General features: G+C 53.8%; 1 protein-coding gene across 2 annotated transcripts; it reads right to left on the bottom strand.

Moving 5' to 3' along the window:
* Positions 1-898: 898 nt before the first annotated feature.
* Positions 899-12,310, bottom strand: LEP (leptin). Of its 2 annotated transcripts, XM_077935563.1 has the most exons (3): positions 12,191-12,310; positions 5,862-6,018; positions 899-4,083 (listed from the first exon to the last, which is right to left on the bottom strand). In XM_077935563.1, the coding sequence occupies exons 2-3, from the start codon at positions 6,003-6,005 to the stop codon at positions 3,724-3,726; spliced, it is 504 nt and encodes a 167-aa protein (XP_077791689.1). In that variant the 5' UTR covers positions 6,006-6,018; positions 12,191-12,310; the 3' UTR covers positions 899-3,723. The 2 variants fall into 2 exon arrangements, with proteins under 2 accessions (XP_077791689.1, XP_028602273.2); XM_028746440.2 differs by lacking the exon at positions 12,191-12,310 and having other exon boundaries at positions 5,862-8,062.
* Between the last annotated feature and the right edge of the window lie 26 nt (positions 12,311-12,336).

Here is a 12,336-nt window from a genome sequence, read left to right as displayed (position 1 = left end):
CCCTAAACAGGGCTGCCTTCAGATGTCTTCTGAATGTCAGGTAGTTGTTTATTTCCTTGACATCTGGTGGGAGGGCGTTCCACAGGGCGGGCGCCACCACCAAGAAGGCCTTCTGCCTGGTTCCCTGCAACCTCCCTTCTCGCAGGGGGGGAACCACCAGAAGGCCCTCAGCGCTGGACCTCAGTGTCCGGGCTGAGTGATGGGGGTGGCTCCTTCAGGTCTACTGGACCGAGGCCGTTTAGGGCTTTCAAGGTCAGCACCAACACTTTCAATTATGCTCAGAAATGTACCGGGAAGAGGTTGCCAGAAGGGGGTGTACAAGGCACCATCCAACCACCTTAGGGGCTCTACTTCAGATTTGTGTCTGGTTTACTCCTTAGCCTTTTTCTTTCTGCTGAAGATGTCCCACAAGGCAGCGGATACAGAGTTTTACTCGGGATTTACTCTGATGAGAAAGGCAGCAGAGATTTAGGACCAGAGTTTTCCTTCTCCTAAATGGGCCCCCTTCCCAGGTTGAGCCCCCATCTGGCCCTCACTTCCCTCTGCATCTCATGTAGAAACCGACTTCTTGATCGTTGGACCAAATCCTGGTCTCCTCTGCTCCATCTCCACCTGTCTCCACATGCAGGGGAAGCCCCTAACTCACCAAAGGTGAGTTACCTTTGGCTACCCTCACCTGGTTTAGCCAGCCAGTCGAAGCCGTTTCCCGGGATTGTGGCAGCTGCCGCATGCTGACAGCTTCTAGGAGCCACAGGTGAGAGCTGAGTGCAGGGTGGGAATAGGACCCCCACCTCATATATTGACCCTGGGTGTGTCAATGTTCTCCCCCTCCTCCTTTTCCCTGCCCCCCCAGGACAACCCACCAGAAAGAAAAGCAGCCCCCCAGGATCCTGGGGGCCAGCAAAGCAAAAACCCGTCACTATTCAAAATGCAGCACATGTTTATAAAATATAAATATTATTCCAGATACAGAAAGAAAAGCAAAAATCGTCAACAAACGTCGTAATGGGAAACGAAAATAAATAAGAAGGGCGAGTTTAACAATACGGAGGCTTTTTGGGGTCTGCTTGGGAAGATCTTCTGCTCTCTTCCTGACTTGAGTCTTTCAGAGCAGCCAACCCCACAAGACACACACACACACACACACACACAAACACACACGCGAGAGCCCTCCAGCTCACAGAGCAGGGAAGGAATGCAACACCCTGAATGACCCATCACACCCTCGGAAAAAACGTTTTGGTCTTGCAACTGAAATGCCACCTAAGGGGAAATGGGAGAGTTGTAAAAGGCTCTTTCTAAGAAGTCTGAGCACAGCACCTTAGCTGCTCCCTTGACGCGGAATTCCTCCCGCCCGCCCTTGCACCGAAACCCCCAGGTGCTGAGAGCAGACGCGCGGGAGAGGGCGGAGGGGATCCCCCTCTGCCTCAAAGGGAAGGGAGTCAGACAAGGGCACCTGGTGTGCAGAGGCACAGAGGCCTCCTTCCTCCTTGCAAGAGTCAGGGTGAAGCCCTAGCTGCCCCCAGCTGTGCTTGAATCCCTGAGCACCCAGACGAGGGAGAGACCTTTGCAGAGCGGAAAGCCTATACTGGGGCAGGCAGGTTTGCAACGGGGACTATCCATTTCCCACTCACTACAGCTTTAAGAGTGAATCACAGAATCAGAAGGGACCCCCCCAAAGGTCATCCAGCCCAACCCTCAGCTGGGAAACCGCCTGCTGCAGAATCACAGAAGGGATGCCCCGCTTGGTGGGGAAGCTGTCAAGTTCCTCTCTGCCTCCTTTGTGCCACTTGCCTTAGCATCACAGAACAGTAGAGTTGGAAGGGACCCGTGGGTCATCTAGTCCAACCCCCTGCCTTGCAGCTGAGAGGCCCTTTGCAATCATTTTTCTCAGAGGGTTGAAGGCAGTAGGAAAGGGGGGGTTCTGCTTGTAGTTTGGACACTCCTCCCCCCAACCCTTTACCTCTGCTGAGCACATTTTGAAGGCTTCCCCATTGTTCCAAAAACTTGACTGGGGGGAACTGAAGGCAGGCACTCTGCACATGGGAAGTGAAGTCTTCCACAAACCACCATCTCCATCCACAGAGGGAGAGATGGGCATTTCCTGGAATCTCAATCTGCAGGAGAAGAACTTTTCTGAGCATGAAGAAGAACATTCTGATGGGAAGAAGGTGGTGGAGGTTTAAAAGCGAAGGTTGGCTGGCCCCCTGCCAGGGATAATTCAGCCGTGATCCCTGCTTTGCAGGGGGTTGGGACCAATGATTCTCCAGTTCTATGATTCCACGAGGAATTCTGCCTCTGACGGCCTGCATCTAATGCCCTGTTGCTTACTAACGTGTCTTCCTCTGAAAACTCGAATCCGGGCCCTGAGTGAGCGGTAGGGGCATGTTCTGCGTGAAACGGGGACTGGGAATCACTGAGCATTCCCACGCCCACACACCCTGGCCTGCCCTGCTGCTCAGCTCAAAACCACACAAACACACGCACCCCTCCCCCACCCCAGGCTGCATTTTGCTGAAAATAACAATAACAAAAAATAAAATAAAAATTAAATTGTGGGTTTTGTCATTACATGCAGCAAAGTGTCGTTTGCCCAGGAGTGATTCTGAAGAATGAGAAGGAAGTGCTGGCTTGCCCGGTGTGCCAAAGGTGCAAACCCAAGTTTTGCTTAATTTTGATCCACGTGGGTGATATTGCTACATTCGTTATTCCGAGGTCTGAAAAGTTAACAGCGGGGTCTGCTCTTCAAATACGCTGCTCCTTTTCTCTTTTCTTTTTTGCAGTATATAACCTTGAAGCTATCCAAAAGCAAGACTGGGACCATGCTGAATTGTACCTCCACCCTGGAACAACCTCCCCCCCCCTTAGAAATCTGAACCAGTCCCATCCTGCCCTGCCTTGCCCCGCTGAAGAGCTCTGTGTCGCTGGAGACTCCGCTCAGGCAGCGAAGAAGAGGGCTACTGAGGAACAACTTCTGCTCCTGTGTTCTGCCATTCGGGTTTCTTGGGGGTGGGGGCCGGGGGGGCGGTCGCCTCTCACTTTGCCTGGTCTGAGTCTCACCAGAGAGCATGAGAGAGCCAAACCGGCCCTCCAAAATGAAAAAGGAAAAACCGGAAGCCCCTCCAAAGGATAGGGGGTCTTCCTTTTTGAACCACGCATCGCACATGGAGCAAACTTGTTTCTGCTGCTCTGGAGAGGAAGACCTGAACCGTCGAATTCAAATGACAAGGAAGGAGTTTCAAACAAAATACAGTATTAGGAAGGACTTTCTGGTGCTAAGAACCATTTAACAGTGGAATGGATGTTCACTGTCCACCTGTCAGGAGCTGCTTAGCTCCTGGGTTTGGACTAGATGACTCTAGGGGTCCCTGCCTACCTACCCTTCTATGATTCCCCTGCAGTCTCCCGTTCATGCAAACCACAGCCAGACACAATCGAGTGACCGCCCCCCGCCCCTCCCCACAAACTGAGCTGCCCCCAAACTTAGTCAAGTCTACCCTGAGAGAGGATGCCCAGGAACACAGTGATGGTCCAAAAACATTCGCAGATCAGTTCCTGGTGCAGGTAAATGTGTGACTGTTTTTGCTCCGAGGCTGGTTTTGCTGTCATCACAGATATCGTAACCTGAGGCGTTTTGCTTCTTGCATAGGTGTGGGTGAGGTTTAACCCGACCAGGAAAACAAAGAGGCTCTGTGCGTTTGCACACAGAGGCGCCCACACACCTTAGCAGTTCTGAACGTGGTCCAGGTACTTCGCGATGCTTTCTAGGCACTTGTGGAGTCGGTCCAAGGTCACCACGGCTGTCGTGTACGGGGAGACGGTCATCAGCTCTGTGAGGTTGCCCAGGTTGTCGGCCGCAGAAGGTCTGCGGAGCAGGCAGCCCAGGTGGGAGCTCAGCATCTGAAGGAGGCTGCGGAGGTTCTCCACGTCGTTGGAGATTTGCACCACGGGGGCCTCCAAAGGCAGGCTGGAGAGGACCTGGTGGAAGATGTGCAGGGTCTCGTCGATGGCCTCCAGGCTTTCTGCCGGCAGCTGCCCAGGGATGAAATCAAACCTGTTGATCTTCAGGTTCACTGGAGGAAACTGCAATGGGAAGAGGGAAATCGCAGGCAGTTATGCCAAGCTCTGCTGCAGATGACAGCAAGGCTTAAAGGTAAAAGGTAAAGGGACCCCTGACCATTAGGTCCAGTCGTGGCCGACTCTGGGGTTGCGGCGCTCATCTCGCTTTATTGGCCGAGGGAGCCGGGGTACAGCTTCCGGGTCATGTGACCAGCATGACTAAGCCGCTTCTGGCGAACCAGAGCAGCGCATGGAAACGCTGTTTACCTTCCCGCCGGAGCGGTACCTATTTATCTACTTGCACTTTGACGTGCTTTCGAACTGCTAGGTTGGCAGGAGCAGGGACCGAGCAACGGGAGCTCACCCCGTCATTGCGGGGATTCAAACCACCGACCTTCTGATCGGCAAGTCCTAGGCTCTGTGGTTTAGACCACAGTGCTACCCGCATCCCTGACAGCAAGGCTTAGCCTTAAGGAAAATGGAAGGAAGGAGGAAGGGCTGCTTTCCCAAAGCAAGGGTTTCACCCAGTGTGTTGCTGCTCACACCACTCTGGAGCACATGAGACAGGCGCATGCCTTGAACACTTGTACCACAGAATGCCAGACTGACACCCATCCTCTCTTGGAAGCTGCCCAGAGTGGCTGGGGCAATCCAGTCAGATGGGCGGGGTGCAAGAAATTGTTGTTGTTATTATTGTGGCAGGCTTGGCAGGGAGGGTTGAAATGTTTACCGCAGAGAAGTCCTGGCCCATGACCTAAATAAACTCTCAAAGCGCCTACATATTATTCTCCTCTACAACCCTGAAAATTAGTACAGCTCCAAGGCTTCAATTGGTCTTAATTTGGCCTAGTTATTGCATGTTTCAGATGCCTAAGAACCACTTGTGTTCTGCTGAGCATATTCCCAGGTGAGCATGCACAAGGGATGGGTTCCAAAGAGCTGCCATTTGAGGCCTCTCTGCAAATTTTGGGCATTTGCCGCTTGCAGGGGGAGAATTATGTAACACCCACCTGCACTTATGGTGCAGTAGTATTTGCAGAAAATAGCTTCCAGGGTGTACCCAACCTCAGTGAACCTATCACAGGAAAGGTGTGCCCTGGTTGCTAGGGGGAAAGGAAAGGGGGATGAAAAGACTAGAAAACAAGGTGGGAGGGAGGGAGGGAGGGAGGGAACTAAAGAGGGAGGGGAAAACACTATTTCTTTAGGACCCCCCAGGAAATCCTATTGGCTGGTTTCCAAACAACTCACTCATCAATCACAGTTCTGACTTCACTCATTGGCTAAAACACAAAGACAGGAGCAGCTAGGCTGGCTCATTTCACAGAAACCACCCAGAAGGCTGCCTGCACATTTTGTTGTGTAACTTCCTTCTAGGAAGCCTAGTTCTTTTTGAATGAAACTCAGCCCCCCATCCCTTTGAAGGCCTGGGCCCTGGTACAATCGCTCCAGTACAATTCACCCATGCTCCCCACTCTGATAGCCCGTTGCCGCAGACAGGCACTGAGGAGGGGGCATTCGGGGCTGTTTGGTTTGTGTGCCATGATACTGACTATGCCATCTGCCTGGGTGGCTAGTGCTAATGCAGGAGAAGCCTCGCTTGCTGTCATCAGCTTGGAGGAGAGCAGAAGGTCCTCCAGACTGCAATGAGCTCCAGGAAGACACAGTCAGACCCTGAATGGCCATGATTCTTTTGTGGGGCTGGACTAGATGACCCCTGGGGGACCCTTCCAGCTCTACAATCCAATGCTTCTGTGAGTGGGTGGGAAGAAGGGGACGGAGCCTGTTCTTGCCCCACCTCTTACCTGGTGCTCCTGGATCCTGGCCATGATGGTCTTGGTGAGGCTTTTAGTGTCAGCTACGACCTTGTCAATTTTCACAGGCCGGCCGTGGAAGAGGGGCAGCCAGACCCATAGCAAGCCACACAAGGAGATGTTGGGGCAGCGCATCTTCTCCTTCAGCCTGTGCAGATAAAGAGGAAAACCAGTTAGAATCATAGAGATGGAAGAGACCACAAGGGCCATCGAGTCCAACGCCCTGCCAAGCAGGAAACACCATCAGTTAGGGGAGCTCCTCTGGGTGTCCTGAAGAAGGGGTGTCCGTCCTCACAGGGAATGTGGATAGAGAGAGAGAAGGCTTTCTCCCTGTCTTGTAACACCAGAAGCCGAAAGTGAGAAGATTCAGGACAGAGAAAAGAAAGGACTTCTTCACACAGTGCAGAGTTGAACTGTGAAACTCCCCCCCACAGGAGGAAATAGAGGCGGCTTTAAAAGAGGAGGAGACATGGAGGAGGAGAGGGCTTCTGATGGCTTGCCCTCCACGCTCAGAGGCAGCGATCAGGTCAGAAGGGCTCTTGTGCTCCGATCCCGCTTGTGGGATCCCCTGGCCAGACTCTTTCCCTGTCTGACTTTGGACCAGATGCTGTGATTCCTGCACTGCAGGAGGAGCCTTTGAGGTCCCTTCCAACTCTACAGTTCTTCCTTTCCACTATGTTTCAGTCTTCCTAAACTTGGAAAGATGCTAACCTTTGCTTTAGGAACAAATGCACAGGTGAACAACCTCATAGGGTTGTTTTTGGGAGATAAAAGATGGGGCAGGGTGTGTGTGTGTGTGTGTGCGCATGACACTCCCTGAAGGAAAACCAAGTGAAAAACAAAATGGGCAGAACAGAACATCACCATGGGCCTAAAATATGTCCTTTTTTAATTATCTTGCATGTTAACCTTTCCCCTGGAAAGACTTCTTTGGCTTCCTCTATTCATCACATTGTTGGTAAAGGAGCTGAGTGTGCTGAGCTGGTCAAACCAGTGAGTGACTCCCCCCCCCAGTGGGGGTCTTGCTTCCCTAACTCCTCTCACCTACTCGGAAGGGCTCTCAGCTGGCTCCCAGGAAGCAAAGTCCACTTGGGCAGGAGAAGTCTGCCAAAGCAGCTGGTGTTAGAGGCTCTTGAGAATCAATTTCCTTATACACCCCCCCTCCTTACAGTGTGCAAAAAGTAACGCAAGCACAAACTTAATGAACGGAGCAAATTAAAATTAGAGCGGAGCAAATGAGTGACTTTGCAAAACAACAGAGGGAGATGATCTGTACCTGAAAATTCAGGCCGGCTGGTTAGAGGAGTGATGGGGCTCGCCTGGGCCCCAAAACATAAGCTGTAAAATTTTGCGGCAGGGAGAGATTTCTGGCTCTTGCACACCGGCCCATTTCTCAAAACCAAAGACCCTCAATCTACAAAGCCTCCCTAAGTAGCTGCCTTTCTGGGTGTTCACCAAGCCAACAGAAAACACATCGCAATCCATTGTAGTTGCTTCTTCTTGGGGGAGAAAATCCAACAGTACAGTTTTGTGCTGTGTGAAAAAAAGTATTTCCTTTTCCTCTAGGTTGTGTCCAATGCTGGCCCTACTCAGAGTAGGGCCACTGATGCTATTGGACACGGCTAACTTTGGTTCACTGACTTCATCGGGTCTACCCAGGGCCGGATTTAGGTTTGATGAAGTTCTAAGCTTTGTCAACAACAAGTTGTTGCTGTTTTTTGTGTTGAATATATGCTATATGGTAATTTATGGACCTAATCAGTATCTAAAGCCATTTGCACATGTTGCCAGGCTACCAGTCCATGCAGAATGTAGGCACCCTATATATAGAAAGGAGCAAAGCAGGGATATTTGAGGGAGCAGGCGAGCAGGCGGGGCCCATGACTTACATCAGAGGAGCCTGCACAATTCAAAACACTGTTGCTGGATGTAGGTTTTATTTTATTGTTGTTCATCTTATATTTTTGAAATATACATCCAGTTTTTTCCCTTTAATTTTTTTGGGGGGGCCCAAGAGAGTGGGGCCCTAAGCTATAGCTTGTTTAGCTTATACGCACTGGGTCTACAGCCCTCAATCTCCCAACATCCAGCTTCCTGGATGGCCCTGCAGAGTTACACCCCGCCTTTTCCTCCATGGAGCTGAAGGTGGCATAGCAAAACAGAATCACAGAATTGGAAGGGACCCCGAGGGTCATCTAGTCCAACCCCCTGCAATGCAGAAGTATGCAGCTGTCCTGTACGGAGATCAAAGCTGCAACCTTGGCGTTCTCAGCACCATGCTCTAACCAACTGAGCTCTCCAGGCTGGCTCACGCAGTTCTCTCCCCACACAATAACCCTGCGAGGAAGCTTAGGCTGAGAGGCATTACGACTGACCCGAAGTCAGTGGGCCAAGTGGGGATGATTCGAACCCTGGTCTCCCAGGCCCCAGTCTGACACTCTCCCTAACCAGGACACCCCACTGGCTGCCTAAATGGCTCTCCTGAGTTCTGGCCTTGCGAGGGGGTGAGGGAAGACTCCTCCAGGAAGCAGCGTCTTCCAAGCTGCCTGGCATGAGGCGTGGTGCCCAGCAGCTGCCACACCAAGGGCACCGGCGCTTGTGCCTCCCCCGCTGAAGTTCCCACTGACGGTGTTTACCACGGCAAGATCCCGGCCGCATCCCAATGTTTCTAGAGATTCACTTCAAAACATCTCAAGGAAGGAGGATTCCGTGCACCAGGTGGGAAGGAAATTATGGCAGCCCAGCAAATCCGCAGGGCCCGTTGGGCAGGTGTGTTTCCTGAGAATCTCAAGCAGCGCCGTTGACAGTTTTGGCAACATCTGGCTGCCAGTGGCAAGCAGGAACAGAGTCTGCCTGCCTGCCTGCCTGCCTGCCTTCTCAGGGCCGAGGCCTGTGGCCATCCAGCTGCACTGCACCCCCCACCCATGGGTGTTACATAAATCCGACCGCCGTGATAACAGAGCGGTAAACAGGACGCCGAAATGAGGAATCTGGGGCCAGCAGCACAACGAAGTGGAGGCTTCTCTGAACTCTGGACACTGAGGGACAACTTGTCGGCATCGGAGGCTGACATGAATAGGTGGCTTTGATGCTCACTGTTTCTCTCGCTGAAAGTCAAAAGGGGGTGTGGCTCAGCGGCACAGCCCAGGGCCCCCTGGCAGAATCCTAGAATTGTAGGCTTGGAAGGGACCCTGAGGGTCATCGAGTCCAACCCGCTGCAATGTAGGAATAGGCAGCTGTTCCCTACAGGGATCATCAAATCTGAAACCTTGGTGTTCTCAGCACCATACTCAGCACCAGCTAGAGAATGCGGTAGGAGAACACTTCAGTCTCCCAGGACATTCTATACAAGATCTCAAAGCAGCTGTCTTATTACAAAAGAATTTCAGAAATAGACTGGAAAGAGAAGTTGCTGAATTGCAACTTATTACCAAACTTAAAACCATGGAGAGACCTGGTCTGAATAGAGACATTGGATTCTTATCTCATTATACATGATAAAGCTATTTTTGGCCATCTCACCCCTCGCTTTTTCCTATAAGACCAATTGCAGTTGTTAACAGTTGTCAACAGGTTTAGCACACCCATCAGCCAATCACTCATTCCCCCTTCTGAGTAATACCCCTCCCCACCCTCTCACTATATACAAGGGTCTGGTGACTTCTGTTCCAGTGTATCTGAAGAAGTGGGCATGCACACGAAAAGCTCATACCAAGAACAAACTTAGTTGGTCTCTAAGGTGCTACTGTGGGACGCGGGTGGCGCTGTGGGTACAAGCCTCAGCGCCTAGGGCTTGCCGATCGAAAGGTTGGCGGTTCGAATCCCCGCGGCGGGATGCGCTCCCGTTGCTCGGTCCCAGCGCCTGCCAACCTAGCAGTTCGAAAGCACCCCCGGGTGCAAGTAGAGAAATAGGGACCGCTTACTAGCGGGAAGGTAAACAGCGTTTCCGTGTGCGGCTCTGGCTCGCCAGAGCAGTGATGTCACGCTGGCCACGTGACCCGGAAGTGTCTCCGGACAGCGCTGGCTCCCGGCCTCTTGAGTGAGATGGGCACACAACCCTAGAGTCTGTCAAGACTGGCCCGTACGGGCAGGGGTACCTTTACCTTTAAGGTGCTACTGGAAGGAATTTTTTTTTAAATTTTATTTTATTTTATTTTATTTTATTTTACTATGGCAGACCAACACGGCTACCTACATGTATTTAGCACCGGCTAGGGCTAGGCGAGACTCCCTGTCTGAAACCCAACCAGAGCCATCCCTGCCAGTTGGTGCAGTCAGCACTGAGCCCAAAGGGAATTTCCTAAGCTCTCGAAAAGCCTGCCAAGAGGAGCTCCAGAATAGAGCTGTTAGGCAGTGGAACAGTCTTCCACAAGAGGTGATGGACTCTCCTTCCTTGGAGGCAGTGGCTGAGATTCCTGCATTGTGGGGGGTTGGACTACATGACCTTTGGTGTCCCTTCCAACTCTACGATTCTAGAATTCCATGAGCGAAGCAATGCTAGGCCTGTGCTTGGAGTACTGCAGAGAAACCCAGAGTCCAAGGATCCCTCTTACCTGAGCAGAAGGCTGCCCAAAGCCATGGCCTGCAAAGTTGGGTCACAACTTGGGTTCTGCCCCTTCACTGCCACCTGACGGTGCCCACTGCCCAGCCTGGCATTTGGGGCTGATCAGGTTGCCCCCTGGCCTGTTTCATTTGCCGGAGCCTGGAAGTGGGACCCCGGAGCCAGCAGATCAGATGAGGAATGGAGGAAGCGGCTGTCCTGCGCTAGAGGCAGAGCACTGGGGTCAGTCTAGTTCTAGTGAAGCCTCCAGGATTTCTGGTGGGGAAACTCCCCCAGCCTTGCCCATGGAGATTGTGCCAGCGACCTTTGGGGTGACTTTCTGTGGACTAGATGGGACCCAGCCTGATCCCGCCAGGCTCTTTGGGGATTCTTTGGTTGTGGCTCTGCATTGGAGGGGGTTGGTCTAGATGGCCTTTGGGGTGCTCTGTCATTCCATGACTCTTCTTATTTTCTACATACGCAGCAGTGCACTGAGACACTGACCTTCCCCAAATGACTGGGGGACCATTTTCTAGGAGAGCAGAGCCCGACCCCCCCCCCCAATTCTCATGCCCCAGTCCAGAGGCTCCACACCCCACGTTGCTCACTCTTCCCCACCCAGGCCCAGCTTGTCTAGAAGAGCAGTTCTCAGAGCCCCAGGGAGAAATCTGGGCTCTTGCTTGGCTTCATCCTGCTCCAATTTCCAGAATCAGAGCTTGGGGGGGTGGGGTACTTAGCTCCTCCTCAGCCTCGGATGGAGGATGGGGGGGCATCTAAGCCTCTGGAAAACCCGTGGGCTCCCCTCCTGCCCTTTCAGACTGACCTCCTCCCCCTCCCCACTCTTTACTTCACAACCAGGAGGTCCCGAGGCTCACACTTGTCCGGCAGCGCCGCGAGGCCGGTTAAGCACAGGCGCTCTGCACATGCTCTCTCGGGGTCTTTCCTCCGGCCCCGCCGCCTCCCTCCCTCCGAGGCAGCTGACCTGCCCTTTCCATTTCGCAAAAGCGAGCGGAGCAGGAGGGAGCTGGTCCTCTCCCCGCACATCCTTCCCAGAACGGGCCCAGCCCGGCCTCCCGGGGTGAAGCGAGGCGAAGCGAAGCCGGGGTCAGTCCGGGGCGGCAGTGCGGACGCCCCCTCGGCCCCGGAAAGCCCTCCGACTCCCCACCCCAACACACGTTGTCCTGCCCTCCTCCGTCCTGCCCTCCTCCGCTCCTCAACCGGTCAGTCCCCCCTGGCGAGGCAGTGAATGGGAGATGGAGACGGGAGGGGATCCGGGGAGATCTCACGCCCCCCTGCGGCCCCGGGTCTCCCCTCCCAGCCGCGCCCAATTTGCAGGGCCGGCCTTCGGAAGAGGTGCCGGGCCAGGCGGAAACAATCCACCTCACCCTTGGGAACTGAGGGAAGCAGCAGTCAGGAAAAAGCCGGAGCTAGACGCACGTGGAGGAAAAGGCCGGCTGAGCTCCTCGGCCTTTTCTCCCAGAGGGATGGGGATCTGTGGGGAGAAAAGGAAGAGGTACGGGTACCCCACCGGCTAGGCGGCTTTCCTCTAGTCTGGAAGCCTCAACGCCTAACCTGCGACGAAGCGCCCGGTGGTAAAGGATGTCTGCATGCGCTCAGAGGCACTCTGGGGCTTCCAGCGCCGCGCGAGCAGACAGCTTGGCTCCAGGAGTCCTGACAGTCCAAAGCGGATCGATAAGGGAGGTTCACCTCTGGAGCAAGCTCCCCATCACCCCTGCCCGCCCCCTCCATATTCAGGCACCTTCCCCCCGCCTCGGCTCACCTCTCTCGCGCTGCCTCCGCCGGCCTTCTGAGGCTCCATCGCCGCCGCGACACTTTTATAAGGCGCGCCGGGTTGCACAACTCGCCCGGCCGCGGCCCGGCCCCTCCCTGCCCGGCCTGGGGCGGGGGAGGCGGCGCGGGCGGGCG

Source organism: Podarcis muralis, chromosome 10 (genome assembly GCF_964188315.1).
Source record: "Podarcis muralis chromosome 10, rPodMur119.hap1.1, whole genome shotgun sequence".
NCBI classification, from domain to species: domain Eukaryota; kingdom Metazoa; phylum Chordata; class Lepidosauria; order Squamata; family Lacertidae; genus Podarcis; species Podarcis muralis.
The sequence above is the reverse complement of the archived record's forward strand: the minus strand, read 5'-3'. Positions and strand labels throughout refer to the sequence as shown.

Coding starts and splice junctions, on each gene's coding strand:
- LEP (XM_028746440.2), bottom strand. CDS start 6,080: ATGGCCCTTGTGGTCTCTTCCATCTCTATGATTCTAACTGGTTTTCCT. Junction 4,084..5,861: donor CCAGGATCCAGGAGCACCAG/GTAAGAGGTGGG, acceptor TTCCCATTGCAG/TTTCCTCCAGTGAACCTGAA.